Source organism: Sparus aurata, chromosome 24 (assembly GCF_900880675.1).
Source record: "Sparus aurata chromosome 24, fSpaAur1.1, whole genome shotgun sequence".
Classification (NCBI taxonomy): Eukaryota; Metazoa; Chordata; class Actinopteri; order Spariformes; family Sparidae; genus Sparus; species Sparus aurata.
The window spans coordinates 18,082,956-18,101,264 of NC_044210.1; the positions used below are offsets into that span (position 1 = coordinate 18,082,956).

Consider the following 18,309-nt stretch of genomic DNA (forward strand, 5'->3'; position numbering starts at 1 on the left):
ATGGCCGCCGAGTGGCATGACTTGCCTAGAAGGACCTTGACCTCAGATGAGTTGATTTCTTGTCCTGTGTGCTGGTGAACCTCTGGTCCAGCAGCTTCTTGCTGTAGTAGATCTGCCAGGCGTGCAGCTGCACATGACTGAAACAGCAGAGAAGCTGAAGATGAAGCGGTAGGCTTTGCCGCGCCGATAGAGCTGCTGCGCCACCGGGAACATCTCCATGGAGCCGTAGATCAGCGGGGCGATGCAGACTAGCCCTGAGCAGATTATGGAGAAAACCAGGTAGCTGATGTTGTTTCGGGGCAGCAACAAGAAGCAAAAGACTGTCGGGATGATGCTGAGCAGGTAAGGGTACTCCCACTAGTAGGGAGGGGCTACCACCTTGTGAGACACCAGGCTCAGCTGGCTGACTGTCACCTGAGAATGAAAAGACAACAGCCACAACAAGTAGAAAATAAACAGTTTGAAGGTTTGTGTCAGTTTCTACATCCTGTAGTGTTTCTGTCTGATTCTGTCTGCATGTGATTAGTTTCAGACGTTCAGCAGAAACACAGCCCTGCACGATGAGAAGAGGGGCGGACCCCGGGACCAGAATTTAAAACCAGCTGCCGTCCAGCTGACGAGGCCTGAAGGACTCGCTGGTGAAAAGGTAGCAGGTGAGAACAGACGAGGCGTTTGAAAACCGTCCTGTAATGAGGAACGATGAGTTTGTTATCTGTCAGATTCTTGTTGCCAACAGGAAACTTTAACTTTGTTTCTTCTTCTTCCAGGTGCATCAGATCCAGAAATAATTCACCGTTATGTCTTTTACACCAAATAACTTCCATACACATTAAGCAAAATTAACATTTAAACACGCTTAAAATGTAGACTGGTAGTCATCTTGGTCACAGTTCATGTAGAAGACGAGAGGTTCAAACAGCTGAACTACATTTTATTGTGAAAGGTTGCGGTGTTATCTTCTAGACATATTCTACATTTCATGCATGTTTAAATGAATTTGGTAGTGTAGGGAAGTTTTTTTGGTACTTGTAACATCAAAATGTTAAACCTGTTATTGTGACATATTTCACCTTCATTGATTTACTTGATTACTATGTTTGTCTCAAATGAAATATTCATGAGTTTTCACACCACAGTAAACTTGATTTGACTGCATGTGACTGTTATTTCCCTTCTGTCATACATGCCTCACTGTATAAGGAGTTTTTACTCCACAACAGGCTCAGTTGCAAATGATATTTCAACATTTGTGCTCAATAAAAAGTAAACTGAATCAAACATGGTGTTTTTATTTCATGGATATAAAACAGGTACTGGCAATGAATGCTGGATAAAAGCTAAGGACAAACACTGCTATATTCATCAGCATTTCATCACTTTTATTAGCTAGTTGTTGCTACCTTTGAGAAATTAATGAATTTCTCAAAGGTAGTAACAACTAGCTGATGAAAAAGTGACAAGTTTTCCTAGGTCACAAAATTAGCAATCTGATGTCAATGTAGGCTCTCTGAAATTGTGATGAGCATTTACAGACCAAAAAAATCATAAATCTGCAGATTAACTGATATGACAGCAAGTGTTAGTTGCAGTCCGATGAGTCTGACTTCCCTCTGAGACTGTAACAGCAAAAAGAACGGACCTCATCTGGTCGTGTGAAGCGACTCGCTCCCAGTGCTGGAAGTCGCTGCCGTCTGTGCCCGTCGCTCTCGGACCCGCTCCAGAAGCCATAGTGGGAATCTGAAAGCAGAACAGGACAAGTTTAACACAAATGTTACATGTTCAGTCATAAAGCAGCAGGAACACTAGTTCAGACAAAAAGGTGGTTGACTAAACTGTCTCAATTATAAACTTCCAGTCGAACTCTTGCCTACTTATGTGTGTTTAAATCAAATGTACAAGCAGAGTGTTGGTTCGGGTCTAGAGCACATTTTAACACATTTAATTTAAAACAGTAGAATGAAACTATAAAGTCGCAGAATAAGGTACCTAACAAAGTACCTGAGTAAATTAAACCTGGGTTTATTTCGTCACTGGCTGTTTGAAAGTTTGACACAAAGAGTTTAATTTCTACCTGAGTAAATGCAGACTTGCTGCACAGCTGCACTGAGTTAATTTCAATCAACAAGTGCATTGCCCATAGGAAACAAGTATTCCTATAGAAAAGTGGGAGGTTAAGCAGCTTTTTCATGGATGGCCAGATGAGGCTGTGTTTGAAGGTGGGACGTCAGGGATATAATTGGCTGTTTTTGACTACTTTATACCATTATATTAGGGCTGGGTATCACCAGGTACCTCGCAATACGATACTATCACGATATTTTGCCCACGATAACGACAATATCACAATGCAGCGATTCTGCATGATATCGATAATCGATATATGGCAAGAAATTTCATCCACGATACATCACGATATCTGTGTCACTGAAGAAATACAGAATTTATTGACTGCACTGAATCCATTTCACAGGAATTACAAAACATTGTCAATCAATTTCACATGAATGACAGCCAAGTAAACAAAGAGTATATTGCAGTGTCTCTTCTTAACACACACACTGACTACAACTATCATTAAATATCTATATGTGTGGGTTTCAGAGCTACTTAAACCATTTTTTTAATTTTATTTGGTTTTATTTGGTTGTATACCTATGTTTGAATAAAGATAAAGCTGTCCTCCGAAGAGGGGTGGTGTTTTTTTTTTGTTTTTTTTTTTACATTTTTAAATATCGATATTTGGCACCAGTGTATTGATAACGTAACTCAAGACGACATATCGCATATCGCAATATATCGTACTATCGATATTTTGGCACACCCCTACATATATTTCACCTTAAAACTATTTACCTTGCCTTGTTTGGTGTCATTATTTTCAACACAACCTCACATGTGTGACTGTACAGTTATTTTTTCATTTTGACATATTATATTAACACTATGGACCTAAAATTACAATATAACATAAAATCAGAGTAGGAAAAAGTTAGATTTTTTTACTGTGAAAACCACAAACAGTTTAATGAACCAATTTTGCATTAGTTATAATGAAAATATAAATTGTTGTTTGCTAAATTTGTGCATAAGTTTTTGAAATTTACAAAGTTATATGTAACTATTTACATTTAAAGGCAGGCAATGCCTGTGACTCCACTACACACTAAACACACTACACCAAACACTACATAACACTCTAACTATACACTCCAAACGCGCTATATGTCACAAATCTCTCAACTCTCAAAACTCGCCATCTCTGTCGCTGTCTGTATCACCGCCTACGTCCCTCACACAACTTCCTGTTCCTCAACAACCAAACTTGCTGCTTGGACACTTTCATGACAAAAGCCCGTTTTTACCGTTTCTTCCTGCACCAGACACAAAGCAAACGTGACGGCAATGTTTCGCGAAAAAGCGTGGCGGACATTATTTACCCCAAGACCGGTTTTGGACGTGCCGGCGCGTCCGGTCCGTCACCTCGGGAGGTGGGTCGTGTGGGTGGGCTAGCCGCTAGCTACACACGAACATCCACAGATTCTGATTCCACTTTGTTGTCCACGCATCTCCGGATCTCTTCAGACCGGAACAGACTCGGTCCAGACTCGTTTAGTCTCATTAATCCACAACAGTCAGTTTAGATGCACAGAACAGAACGGGACCGAACCGCTGGCAAAATCCCGGTCCAGCTCGCGCTGCTGCAGGTATAAATCCACTTGTTTCTTAAGGTGGGGGGTCGCGGTGGGCTCTGCAGTGATTGGCTCTAGTGCGCACGTGACTGCGGTGGCTATGGTTAGCAATGCTAACGGAATTTGCAAAGCATTTCTGAAATAAATTATTAACGGTATCATTGCAACCCAAACAAATGTGACGTTGCACACCCTTGATCCACGCAGCAGCCATGTTGAAACTCTCAGGTCAGTCTGATCCTGATCCGCAGAGATATTTGAGGCAAACACACACAGACAGACAGAGATTCCTTGCTTTTATAGAGAGATGCTCATTTGCTAGTGTTGCTAAGTTAGCATGGAAAACACTTGTCAGATGCCTTGATTTGAAGCGTTCTTGCCATTAAATTTAACATTATGTGAGTCCAAATGTGCAGTCAAAGCTTCACTTCACTCCGAGTGCCATCATTCTTCACTGAAACGGTTTGTTCACGGCACAAGACAGCTGAGCTAACAAGCTAATGCTAGCTAGCTGTTAGTTAGCTACACGGACAGCAGTGTTAGCTCGGTTACTGTCGCTGGAGCGACATGCTAAGTATCCAGACAGCCGGTGAAAACATGTAAGAGATGAATGAAGCACTATTTATCTGCTGCTCACACGATTCATTTAACCTTCAGCATGAGCATGTTGGCGGACACACAAGCTGTGTCCAAATTCAGGAGCAGCATCCTTCGGAGTGCGTATTTGAAGTGCAATTACGTCACTAAGCCACGCGAAGCCTGTCCAAATTCAAAGTGTGCTCCAAATGCTCCCCACAAATGCCTCCTTCTTTTGCCTGTTCCTGGAGGACACACCGCTACTATCCTTCGCGGCCACAAATTGCCCAAGATTCATTGCGCGCCTAAAGAGAATAAATAAATAAATAAATAAATAATGGTGACCTTACGTAAGCGCATTGCATTCTTCACTGGATAAAAAAAAAATTAGACACCTTATCTCGTAATTACGAGAAAAGATCTCGTAATTAAGAGATCATACTTTTACAGTAAACACTCACGGTAATAAACTGAAGGGATCACGAAGGTATCCGGATTTCAAAGTAAAGGACGACATGAGGAAAAACAACAAAACATTGTTTCCATAAGTAGTTCAAGATTCATAAACTGCTGGATTTAGCACTTCCTAGACTACTTGCATGAATAATATGAAGTACTTCTACTGTGTACTTTTCGAGTAATCCTGTGTCAAAATCCTTAACAGTGAAAAAGAATAAGGACATTTTGCCCAACTTTTATGTGTTATTAAAAAACGTATTTTCTATTAGTAGACCAAGATTCATATACTGCTGAACTAAGTACTCCCTATACTTGTGTAACTATAGTACTTCATGTACTTCTACTGTGTACTATTTAAGTAATCCTCTGTCAAAATCCTTATCCTCGTATGCTTCATGGGTCTGACTGAGACTGCAGTCTGACCCACACAGTCACCACCACCAATTATGAGATCTTTTCTCATAATTACGAGATAAGGTGTCTAATTCTTTTTAATCCAGTGAATGCAATGCGCTTCCATACGACCTCAAGTGGCGCAGATCTCTCATTTAAATGTAAGTATTGGGTCTGTACTCAGTTTTTACTCATTTGAGCGTCAAACGCCAGATATGTTAAACTTCAAGGGACCTTAAAACCTCAAAATATCAGTTAAGATACGTTGGTAATGCTCAGCTTGATACCTTTTACTTTCAACGATTAGACGTTCAGAAGTTGACTTATCTTGTATCGTATTGTGACTGTGGAGATGTTATAGACTCGATTTACTTCATGAACATAAATGGACCAAGATGAACAGATTTAGATCAGGCTGTGATCCGTGTAAAGTCTAGTTAAACGGTGGAATAAAGAGCTAAGTCTATGATTATTATCCTTATGATGATTATATATATATTTTTGCTGTATTAGAACTCTTTTGTCTGTTGACGTAACACAGACATCTTTTACATTTCATTGTGTTTTAGGGAGCAAACAGAGAAGCTTCATCACTGTCCGAGGTCAGAATAACATTTGTTCACAGGGCAAAACATTCCGCCGGCTGGACGGGAGTATGGCTATAATATATAATAATAAATAATAAATAGCCGATTTGTCAGTCCTGATGTCACTTTTTGTAAATCTTTGCATCCCTGTGTTCATGTGATCTTGAGTTTACCTTTTCTCTTGCTTCGAGGAGGATGAAGGAGAATGAAGGAGGATGAAGGAGGACATGAGGCTGCAGAGAGGATGGAGAGGCTCTTCTCTGCTCCAGAGGACAATCCTTACATTATTTCTGTTATTTAGTTAATTTATGAGTTCTTTTTAAATTATTTGTTCATAATTGTTCATTTTATATAATTCATGAAATAAAATATTGTTCTATAGTTACACGTTGTCTATTACACTCAGTATTTACAGCTTAAGTACAGTTCATAACAGCAAACAGCATCAAGTGCTACTTTTCAGGGACAACAAGGGATTGAATGTTTTCTTTTATTATGAAGGTCTTAACATTTACAACTATTTACAAAATTACAGCATAAATAACTAATTACAGATTATTATTAACTATTAACAAAAACAATTATCAAAAACAATGTTAAAACAGTAACAGATGATGTACAGTAACAGGCTGAGCAGGAGTCCCTGCAGTGCTGCTGGGCTGGATGGTGTCAGTGGGACATCATCTGGGTCGGTACTCAGGGTGTTTGGGGGTCCAGTCTCCTCTGTCCACCACATCCTCCATCAACTGGGTCTGCAGTTCTGACTCCATCCACGGCTGCCAGGTCATTAAGAATGTTTTAAGAAAGAGGCAATTTCAATTATAATAATAATAAATCATTACAACAAACAAAACTATCTACCAAACACCTTAAATAGGAATAACGCCTTTAAAATTTAAATAAAGCATTAACGTAATGTATCGGTATGTTAATTACCCCAAACTGTTAGCTAGCTAATAATGATAATATTGATAACATTACTGTGGGTTCAATAACAGGTTTACCTCTCCACGGTCCTCTCAGCCGAAGATAAACCAGAGCCGCTTCTCCTCTTCCTCCACAAGCAGGAGAGTTAAAAAGGAAATCAGGAAATCCTGAAGCTCAAACAGATCTGACAGTCAAACTTTACTCTTCTTGTCACTTTCGAGGACCTGGGCTGCAGAAATAGTGACGTACGAGTAGGGGCGGGAACACCTGGTGACGCAACCAGGAAATACTGCAAAGGGTAGACTGTCCCATTTCACAACAGGCTGACGCGGCCTGCAGGGCGCACCGAAGTACACTCACTTGATGAGACCGTAAAGGGCGGGTCCTGGAAGTGTGCAGACCCTGAATTGAGACATGGCTACAGAGAGAGCTGCTAGCTGACTGGGTCCATACGAGAGAGACCAGAAGTGTGACGTCTCAAACTCTGATTGGGCAAACGGCCTCAACTCAATTCAAAGGAGCTTTATTGACAAAGCAGCCATTGACACACAAGCAGTGTGTTGTTAAAACGCAAATGCACCGCAAAGCAGGTTATTTTCACATAAAACACTTTAATCTCAGGCACTGCAAGTTTGACTTCCTTTATGTATTTATTGTATAGATTAGTTGAACATGTGACAGGAAACAGAATGAGAGAGGGGGAACAACATACAGCAAAGAGCCTCAGACCGGGAATCGAACCATGAGTCCACTGCAAAGAACAATGCTTCTGTACATTGTACACCTGCTCTACCACCTGAGCTAACAGATCTGGCTTTCTTTTTCTATGACATCGGGTCAATTTGGGTCACTTATCACCAAAACAGGTTATTTTGGTTTTTACAATTCATCAAAACATGAATGAGAAACTGTGATATTGTCTGATTGGATAATGTTCATTGCATGCCGTAGACAAATACAGTTGGAAGCAAAGTGTGACAATAATGAAAATCAAGTTGAGGCAAATGTTTCTATTTAACCATTTAATGATGTGTGCCATTGTCCAAAGTACAGCAAAAAAAGAAGAGCAAAAAAATAAATAAACACAAAATTTCACATCCAGTTTAAAGAAATAAAGCACAAAAAAAAACACAAACTAAAGTTCAGGTTCAGACAGCTGATGTCCAGGTAGCTCAGTGTGACTGTCATGGAGTTTTGAGATTGTGAGTTCAATCCTTTGATCAGTCTCACTTTTGAAGACACAGCTTCAGATAAAAGAGTCAAAAGCTTAAAAGCAGGACATTCAGGTATCTGATGAGCTGGTCTGGAGGTTGTTGGTTTGAATCCTGACTCTTTATAAAGTTGCTGCTCAGAAGAACAAGTGAAAACCTCTGAGAGACTCTTTGATCTCATCATCCTGTTCGCTCAGCAGGTGAAACCAGGGTTTTGAGGGCTTTGATTCTTACTAGATTTTTTTGGGTGTTGACATTCAAAAGAGTGAAATGTGAAAGAAACAAAGAGCTTCTGTCAGATCCAGTAGCTCAAACTGATAGAAGCCCAGTCAGCAGTTCTGAGGTTGTAAGTTTGCTTCTTATAATACTCAGTGAATCTGTAGGTTGTGGGTTCAAACTCTGGGTAGTAAAGGTGTTTTTAAACCTGATGTCCAAAACAAAGAGTGAATTCCTCTCAGAAACAGAACTGTATCCTAAACTCATTAGCTCAGGAAGATAAAGAGCTGCTGTGAAGACTGAAGGTTGAGGGTTCAAACCTTGACTGAGTTTTGAAGGCTGGCATTTGATCAGCAGCTCAGGTGGACACTTTACATGTCAGAGTAGTAGAGTGTCTGATAAACAGAGTGTGAGAGCTCACCTGGGCTCCTCCTCCTGTGATGAAGCACACCTGAGAGACCTTCAGCAGCTGAGGACGGACTGTGTTTGCTCTCACCTGCTGCTTTCAGTCCTTTAAAGGTAAGATATGATTTAACTTTATAATAACATTCAGCAAATGAGCTAACATTCAGCAAATGAGCTAACATTCAGCTACCCAGCTAACATTCAGCTAACCAGCTAACATTCAGCTAATGAGCTAACATTCGGCTAATGAGCTAACATTCAGCTAACAAGCCAACATTCAGCTAACCAGCTAACATTCAGCTAATGAGCTAACATTCGGCTAACGAGCTAACATTCAGCTAACAAGCTAACATTCAGCTAACGAGCTAACATTCTGAGCAGAGTGAAGAACAACAGTGTTGACGTCCTGTCAAAGACGTCTCTGTGTGTCCGTCCTGTCTCCTAACAGCACTCTGTAGCTCAGAGGTGACAGTCTGACAGCCTGTAGCTTCAGCTGGAGATGTAAAAGCAGCCAGTTCACTACTGAGTCTAATAAGTCAACAACATAAACTCACTAAATGTCAAGAAAGGAAATAATTGACTCCTATTTTCATTATAAACAGAAAAATCCAACAGTCTGAACTCAAGTTTGTGTATCTGACTGAACTGAGATCAGTTTTATCTGCTCGTTAATTCATCATTAATCATCATGTTGTGTAGTGACCTCATAGAAATAGAACAGTCAGCTAAAGTGATGTTGGTCTGTAAAAGTCACTAAAGCTGCTTTGTTGAACCAAAGTCACAACAACTGAACATGTATTTGACCTTTACACTCTCATTAAACACACAAGTCATCAGATTTCACTGATATGATTCATACGATGTGGTTAATGTGTAACTCTAACAGCCTCTTCAGGCGGCGCCGGTCCAAAGTCTCATTCACTGTGATGGTTGTGGTGCAGACAGTCTTGTCCGTGTTAACCTCCAGCTGAAGGTAATGTTACACATTTAAAATGTTTGACTGGTTAACAGATGCTGTCGTTAGCTTAGCGAAGCAGCATTCAGAGGACGGTGAGCAGATGAAAGCTTTTATTTTGCAATGAAAGAATCAAAATGTAAGTGTGTCACTAAATGAGCTGTCAGAGCTGTAAACACTCCTCCAACAGGAAGTGTCGCCTCTTTCTGTCTCTGTCCACTGAAATGTGATCAATAAACAGATCAAACACATTTACTCTGTTTTACATCAAGGGACACGCTTTTATTTTGAAAGTACCTAAGTACATTTACTCCAGTACTGCAGTTGAAGTATTTCTGCTCTGTTGTACTTTTCCTGTGCTTCATCTCAGAGGAGAGATTTGACTTTTTACTGCATTTAGTTTAAATAAATGAAATGTGAGTGTTGAACACTGAAGGAGCTCAGAGTGAAGAAACACTTCAGCTGACTCCAGATCAGTCGTACAGTCGTATCACAGACAGAGAGGAGACGTTCTCAACATGTTGCTGCCTCGTCAGTTTGTCTCAAGTTAAAGTTTAACAGCCGCGCTGCATTCAGCTTCTTATCAAGACTCAACGTTCAGCTTTATTGTCTTTATCACACAGACAGAGATTAAATGAACCGTTGAGTCTCTGATGAACGAGTTGATTTGGAGGATCATTCAGAACAGAACTGAAACTTGTTGAACTGACTGAATATTAAAGAAACTGAAGCTTCCTGTCAGATTCAGTCTGTGTCTGACTGCAGGGATCCTGCAACAATTCTCAACAATATTTCTGAGTTTCTTCAACATTCATCAGATTTATCACGTTTATTTTAACATGTCAGATTTATTGAAAAAAATTTTTAAAGTGCAGTCTTCTTAACAAACTGCAACATCATCATTTATTAATTACATCAGTAATTAACCATTGTCACTATTTCAGCACGTTTCTGAGCTGCAGTGAATCAACATGTACTTTAAAAGCTTCAATACAAATCTGGATATTAATGAATCACCAACAATGAAGAAGAAATAAACTCCATGTTGGGTGAAGTCAACAACATAAACTCACTAAATGTCAAGAAAGGAAATATTTTGACTCCTATTTTCATTCTAAACAGAAAAATTCAACCGTCTGAACTGAAGTTTGTGTCTCTGACTGAACTGAGATCAGTTTAATCTGCTCGTTAATTTGTCGTCAAACTCACTTCATTCAAACTGGACCTGAACTGAATCACAGTCACAAACACTAACATGTAACTTTACTGTGTGTTTGACGAGGTTCTAGTTAAAAACTCACAAAGTATCTGCAGCACAGCTGAAGGATTTTATAACACAAGTTGTTACCTGAATGTTTCTTCATGACAACTTGTGAGTTGTGTGTGAGTTGTTGTGTAGTGACCTCATAGAAACTAACAGTCAGTTAAAGTGATGTTGGTCTGTAAAAGTCACTAAAGCTGCTTTGTTGAACCAAAGTAACAACAACTGAACATGTGTTTGACCTTTACACTCTCATTAAACACACAAGTCATCAGATTTCACTGATATGATTTATACAATGTGATTAATGTGTAACTCTAACAGCCTCTTCGGGCGGCGCCGGTCCAAAGTCTCATTCACTGTGATGGTTGTGGTGCAGACAGTCGTGTCCGTGTGAACCTCCACCTGAAGGTAATGTAACACATTTAAAATGTTTGACTGGTTAACACAAGCTGTCGTTAGCTTAGCAACACTAGAAACAACAATCTGGACATGAAATAATGTTTGTATTGAGCTGATGACCTGAAATGAATATTTAGTTGCAAGAAGTAGAAATTCGTGACTGAAGTACCTCAGAATTGTAGTTCCGTATAGTACTCAAGTAAATGTACTCCATGACACCATCTAGTGGACTGACAGTAGAAGTGCAGCATTCATGTGACGCTGATATGAAGCAGCCAATCAGAGGAGGAGCAGCTGATGTTCTGACAGGAGACATGATGGAAAGGCTGATTTCAGTTGATGTGCAGATGAATGATTTGTGTTTCCTCTCCAGATCAAAGTGTGTGTGAGTTGAGCAGCATGAATCAGTGTGAGGACAGAGAGGAGGGAGGCCCTCCCTCTAACACCACTGGACCTGGACCTGAACCCGGACCTGAACCTGGACCTGGACCTGGACCTGGACCTGAGCCCAGCTGTGTTCCCATCAAGAGTCTCATTAATTTGTCTGATGGACAACCAGCTCCTGCTGTAAAGAGGTGAGCTGTTAATAACATTAATATGTGACTGATTCATGTTTTAACTGTGGAGAAAGATGTTTTTTGAAACCTGATGTTTATTTTCAGCTTCGTTCTTCTTCACTTAAGTTTATATTCTCACAAATAGTTTGGTCCAATATTCTCTGAAGGTTTATTCCTGATGTTTTCCACTATTTTATGGACAGAAGCTTCTGTGTCTGAAGACTAGAAAGTGAATTAACATCTCTGGTGGTCTTCTTCTCTGTCCAACAGGAGACCAGCCTCTACTGGACCTGGACCTGGACCTGGACCTGAGCCCAGCTGTGTTTCCTTCAAGAGTAACGAGTCAGTAGATCGTTACATTGGTTTCGGAGAAAAACCTTCTGCTGGAAAGAGGTGAGCTGTTAATAACATGAAAATATGACTGATTCATGTTTTTACGTTATTTATTCAGAGAAATTTGTTTAAACTTGTTTTTTTCATCTTCGGTCTTCTTTACTTAAATGTATCTTCTCACTTTAGAAAGCTGCCCAATAGAACCAGTCTTCAACTCTTCATTTCACTTCATTGAATTAGTTTGGTCCAATATTCTCTGAAGGTTTATTCCTGATGTTTTCCACTATTTCATGGACAGAAGCTTCTGTGTCTGAAAACTAGAAAGTGAATTAACATCTCTGGTTGTCTTCTTCTCTGTCCAACAGGAGACCAGCATCTACTGGACCAGGACATGGACCTGAACCTGGACCTGAACCCAGCTGTGTGTCCTTCAAGAGTGACGAGTCAGTAGATCGTTACATTGGTTTCGGAGAAAAACCTTCTGCTGGAAAGAGGTGAGCTGTTAATAACATGAAAATATGACTGATTCATGTTTTACGTTATTTATTCAGAGAAATTTGTTTAAACTTGTTTTTTTCAGCTTTGTTCTTCTTTACTTAAATTTATATTCTCACTTTAGAAAGCTGCCCAATAGAACCAGTCTTCAACTCTTCATTTCACTTTATTGAATTAGTTTGGTCCAATATTCTCTGAAGGTTTATTCCTGATGTTTTCCACTATTTTATGGACAGAAGCTTCTGTGTCTGAAGACTAGAAAGTGAATTAACATCTCTGGTGGTCTTCTTCTCTGTCCAACAGGAAACCAGACTCTACTGCACCTGGACCTGGACCTGGACCTGAGCCCAGCTGTATGTCCTTCAAGAGTGATGAGTCAGTAGATCGTTACATTGGTTTTGGAGAAAAACCTTTTGCTGGAAGGAGGTGAGCTGTTAGTAACATTAATATGTGACTGATTCATGTTTTATGTTATTTATTCAGAGAAATGAGTTGAAACTTTTTTCATCATTGTTCTTCTTTCGTACATTTATATTCTCACATGTGAAAGCTGCCCAGTTGAACCAGTTTTCATCTCTTCAGTCCAGTTTAACATTTGTCTGATGACTGGTTGAGTGTAACATAGTGATTTTATTCAGGCTAACAGATGCTAGCTGCTAACAGGATAATTGTGACTCCACTATGTTCCTCCATTAAGTCGTCAAGTCTGGTTTTCAGTCATGTGACAACAGAAGTTGAGACATGTCAATCGTGGCCATTTGTCAAAACATCTATATTCATTTGACCTGAGAAGACGTTTGTGGAATACAATACTTGAAAGCTCATTATAGCTGAGCTGATGGCCGTGTTGTCTGCTCTCTGGCTCGTGATTATACAAAGACGTCGCAGGAGGGAAAAAGTGGTTTGTTCCACCCCTCCCACACACCGTGCTGATTCGCTAGCACACTGCCAATCAGAATGGTCCTGATCGGACAACCAATCAGAGTATCGGATGGCATCCAATCCTCCGACAGCCAACCTTCTCAGACTTTTCATGTTGAATCAGACCAGACAACGTCAGCGTGGCTCCAAAAGCTTCGAACGCAGCTGAACACACTGGACAGATTTGTTCCCAAAATCGTCCGAGTCTCCCCAAACGCTTCAGAGGGCCAACGTTGGGCCGGTGTGTTCCTGCCCTTAAATGAGATAAGATGAATCTTTACTGATCCCCGTAAGAGAAATTAAATTTGACAGAAGCAGAAGAAATAATCCGTGTTGCAACAAGTAGCAGCCTGAGGGAGGAGGTGACTAAGATAAAAAATAAAACAAAATGTAATAAAACTAAACATATATCCAGGATATTAAAGTCCTGACTCCTGATCCTGCTCCTCTGTCATCCATCACTGCTGATGCTCAGGCAGACCTTAGCCAAACTACAATCAGACATGCAGTATGCTTCTGTAGGGTCTGGTGTGGTAGACGTGGCGATAATCACCCAAAAGCAACAAAAGAAAAAGTCGATAATTAACTTTAGACTCACACAAATCAGACAAATGAAATATCAAAATATTCTTCATGATTCCTCCACAGAGTCGACCAGGAGAGCTCAGAGGTTCCCAGAGGTCCGTCTGTCCAGCAGCATCAGACACACCTGGACTCCATATTTATGGTCTGTACATGAACAACAACTATTTTTACATCCAGTCTGTTCACAATAATCTCCATGCTGCACTTTACAGACCAGTGGTGAATCTGTCCAACATGGATCTGATGTTTGGCTCCATGATGTTAAATGTTGTCATTCACATAATATTCTGTTTCAGCTGCTGGAGGAGAACATTGTGACTTTTGTGAAGAACGAGCTGAAGAAGGTCCAGAAGGTTCTGAGTTCAGATTACCCAGAATGCTTAGAGAGTCAGAGGGAGGATGAGGAGGTGTTGGACGGTGAGGATGAAGAGCAGAGAAGGAGCAGCAGAGAGGCATTTCTGAAGATCACACTTCACTTCCTAAGGAGATTGAAGCAGGAGGAGCTGGCTAACCGTATGCAGAGCAGTAAGAGGATTTCTCTAAAGATTTAACATGTTGGATCATTGAGACAATTTGTAATGTCTCAACAGATGGAGGAAAAACATGGAAAACGTTGTTGTTGATGATATTTATATGTGCTACTTTAGCGGAGGGAAATTGTCTTATTTTCTTCATAAGTAACTTAATAAACTTTTTGTTGTGTGTTTATTCAGGAAGCTATTCTGCAGTTTGTCAGCGTAAACTTAAATCTAACCTGCAGAAGAAGTTCCAGTGTGTGTTTGAGGGGATCGCTAAAGCAGGAAACCCAACCCTTCTGAATCAGATCTACACAGAGCTCTACATCACAGAGGGAGGGACTGCAGAGGTCAATGATGAACATGAGGTCAGACAGATTGAAACAGCATCCAGGAAACCAGACAGACCAGAAACAACAGTCAGACAAGAAGACATCTTTAAAGCCTCACCTGGAAGAGATGAACCAATCAGAACAGTGATGACAAAGGGAGTGGCTGGCATCGGGAAAACAGTCTTAACACAGAAGTTCACTCTGGACTGGGCTGAAGACAAAGACAACCAGGACATACAGTTCACATTTCCATTCACTTTCAGAGAGCTGAATGTGCTGAAAGAGAAAAAGTTCAGCTTGGTTGAACTTGTTCATCATTTCTTCACTGAAACCAAAGAAATCTGCAGCTTTGAAGAGTTCCAGGTTGTGTTCATCTTTGACGGTCTGGATGAGTGTCGGCTTCCTCTTGACTTCCACAACACTGAGATCCTGAGTGATGTTAGAGAGTCCACCTCAGTGGATGTGCTGCTGACAAACCTCATCAGGGGGAACCTGCTTCCCTCTGCTCGCCTCTGGATAACCACACGACCTGCAGCAGCCAATCAGATTCCTCCTGGGTGTGTTGACATGGTGACAGAGGTCAGAGGGTTCACTGACCCACAGAAGGAGGAGTACTTCAGGAAGAGATTTAGAGATGAGGAGCAGGCCAGCAGAATCATCTCCCACATGAAGACATCACGAAGCCTCCATATCATGTGCCACATCCCAGTCTTCTGCTGGATCACTGCTACAGTTCTGGAGGATGTGTTGAAGACCAGAGAGAGAGGAGAGCTGCCCAAGACCCTGACTGAGATGTACATCCAGTTCCTGGTGGTTCAATCCAAAGTGAAGAACGTTAAGTATGATGGAGGAGCTGAGACAGATCCACACTGGACTCCAGAGAGCAGGAAGATGGTTGAGTCTCTGGGAAAACTGGCTTTTGATCAGCTGCAGAAAGGAAACCTGATCTACTATGAATCAGACCTGATAGAGTGTGGCATCGATATCACAGCAGCCTCAGTGTACTCAGGAGTGTTCACACAGATCTTTAAAGAGCAGAGTGGACTGTACCAGGACAAGGTGTTCTGCTTCGTCCATCTGAGTGTTCAGGAGTTTCTGGCTGCTCTTCATGTCCATCTGATGTTCATCAACTCTGGAGTCAATCTGATGTCAGAGAAACCAATAATACGTCGTCCATCTGCAGAGACAAATCTCTACCAGAGTGCTGTGGACCAGGCCTTACAGAGTCCAAATGGACACCTGGACTTGTTCCTCCGCTTCCTCCTGGGTCTTTCACTGCAGACCAATCAGACTCTCCTACGAGATCTGCAGACACGGACAGGAAGTTGCTCACAGACCAATCGGAAAACAGTCAAGTACATGAAAAAGAAGATCAGTGAGAATCTGTCTCCAGAGAGAAGCATCAATCTGTTCCACTGTCTGAATGAACTGAACGATCATTCTCTAGTGGAGGAGATCCAACAGTCCCTGAGTTCAGGAAGTCTCTCCACAGATAAACTGTCTCCTGCTCAGTGGTCAGCTCTGGTCTTCATCTTACTGTCATCAGAAAAAGATCTGGATGTGTTTGACCTGAAGAAATACTCTGCTTCAGAAGAGGCTCTTTTGAGGCTGCTGCCAGTGGTCAAAGCCTCTAACAAAGCTCAGTAAGTGTGGAGAAGTTTCTTCAGAATGCAGTAAATGTGCTGTTGTTGACGCAAATAGAAATATTATTTCATTGTTCTGCTCATTATTTTTTATCCAGACTGAGTGGCTGTAACCTCTCAAAGAGAAGCTGTGAAGCTCTGTCCTCAGTTCTCAGCTCCCAGTCCTCTAGTCTGAGAGAACTGGACCTGAGTAACAACAACCTGCTGGATTCAGGAGTGAAGCATCTGTTTGTTGGACTGGGGAGTCCCCAATGTGGACTTGAAACTCTCAGGTCAGATAATTCGTAGTTTGTCTCAAGTTATTTTTGTTATTTATTTAACGTTTGGATTCAATTCTCTCTCTCTCTTATGTCAGAATTCTTGTGTTTTGAAACCATGCTACTTATTATTGTTTCATGTCTGTTTTTTCAAGATGTAGTCTGGTTGATTTTTCATATCTCCGACATATTAGAGTAAAACAGAAAGCAAATTCACATGTGCTACAATGATATAATATATAATGTATCACTAATGTCATTTTCACTGTTCACGCTCCAGGCTTAGTGTCTGTGGCCTCTCAGAGAGAAGTTGTGAAGCTCTGTCATCAGTTCTCAGCTCCCAGTCTTGTAGTGTGAGAGAACTGGATCAGAGTAACAACAACCTGCAGGATTCTTGAAATTCTTAGGTCAGGATTGATTATTTTATTTCATTATTTCAAGTAACTTTACAATTGGAGCAGGTCTTGATCATACTCCTAATATAATTCAATTGATTTAAGAGACCCAACATGTCCCATATGGGCAAGCACACAGAGGTGAGAAAAAAATGCCTTTATACAGTCAGAAATCTCAAGCAGAACCAGACTTAATGGTGAGCCACCATCTGTCTCAACTGGTTGGGTTAAGGGAGAGACAGACGCCCAAATCACACTGCCTCTTCTAGATAGGAATCTTATGTTGATATTCCACCTCACTGTAGGTGTGAAAGTTACAAAGGTGGAAAGGGAACAGTTTCATTCTACCTCTGATCCTCCAACAGAGATAGTAACAGAGCCCCAACAGAGGTGAGATGACATCTGTGTGGACAGGAGTGTGATGTTCTGATAGTGTTCTCAGTCTGACAACTTAACAGATCCTTCACTCATCAAAGTAACAATACAAAACCAATGACACCCCTGATCTATATTTATATTTAAAATGTGGGTCAGTCAGTCTATTCTGCACTTTAATCCTGACTTACATATCTCAACAACCATTGGATGGGTTGTCATGTAGATTTTGACATTCATGCTCCCCTCAGGATGAACTGTAGTTACTTTGGTGATCCTCTGACTTTACATCTGATGCTATCATCAGTTCATCATTTTAATCTGTACAATATGTTGGTTCATGACCAAATATTTGCAAAACTAATGGTATTTCAACCAGCGTCAGTTATATTCTGTGTTTAGTGCTGATTAGTAAACGATTCAAAACTAAGATCATGAATATAATGAACGTTAAAACCCTTAAACACAGATGTGCACTGACTCATGAGGACTCTCAACTGATCTGTGATGTGTGTTGTTTTGTGTGTCCGCAGGCTGTCAGGCTGTCTGATCACAGAGGAAGGCTGTACTTCTCTGGCCTCAGCTCTGGACTCCAACCCCTCCCACCTGAGAGAGCTGGACCTGAGCTACAATCATCCAGGAGACTCAGGAGTGAAGCAGCTTTCTGCTCGGCTGGAAGATCCATGCTGTAGACTGGAAACTCTCAGGTAGGAAGAGTCCTGCTGCAGACAGTCAGTTTCCCCCAGTAACTGTCTTTGGCAGCTTATATGAGGAAAAAACTACTGCAGTTATACGTAGACAAGCGTCTGTCCTCCTGTCT

General features: G+C 41.0%; 1 protein-coding gene, 1 long non-coding RNA gene and 1 pseudogene across 2 annotated transcripts in view; 2 read left to right on the plus strand and 1 right to left on the minus strand.

The window, feature by feature from the left end:
* Nucleotides 1–25: 25 nt before the first annotated feature.
* LOC115576517 (protein jagunal homolog 1-B-like) lies at nucleotides 26–8,501 on the minus strand (annotated as a pseudogene).
* Nucleotides 8,502–8,540: 39 nt separating this feature from the next.
* LOC115576506 (uncharacterized) lies at nucleotides 8,541–11,484 on the plus strand. Its single transcript, XR_003982874.1, has 3 exons — nucleotides 8,541–8,577; nucleotides 11,004–11,090; nucleotides 11,455–11,484. It is a non-coding gene; the product is annotated as an uncharacterized LOC115576506 (long non-coding RNA).
* A 54-nt stretch (nucleotides 11,485–11,538) lies between these two features.
* LOC115576518 (NACHT, LRR and PYD domains-containing protein 12-like) overlaps nucleotides 11,539–18,309 on the plus strand; it is a 71,533-nt gene continuing 64,762 nt past the window's right edge. Inside the window, exons 1-8 of the mRNA XM_030409051.1 lie at nucleotides 11,539–11,656; nucleotides 11,909–12,031; nucleotides 12,337–12,465; nucleotides 12,770–12,892; nucleotides 14,036–14,114; nucleotides 14,269–14,497; nucleotides 14,686–16,462; nucleotides 16,561–16,734. Of these exons, the coding sequence (XP_030264911.1) occupies nucleotides 12,822–12,892; nucleotides 14,036–14,114; nucleotides 14,269–14,497; nucleotides 14,686–16,462; nucleotides 16,561–16,734 (2,330 nt within the window). The 5' untranslated portion in view covers nucleotides 11,539–11,656; nucleotides 11,909–12,031; nucleotides 12,337–12,465; nucleotides 12,770–12,821. The remainder of the gene's footprint in view (nucleotides 11,657–11,908; nucleotides 12,032–12,336; nucleotides 12,466–12,769; nucleotides 12,893–14,035; nucleotides 14,115–14,268; nucleotides 14,498–14,685; nucleotides 16,463–16,560; nucleotides 16,735–18,309) is intronic.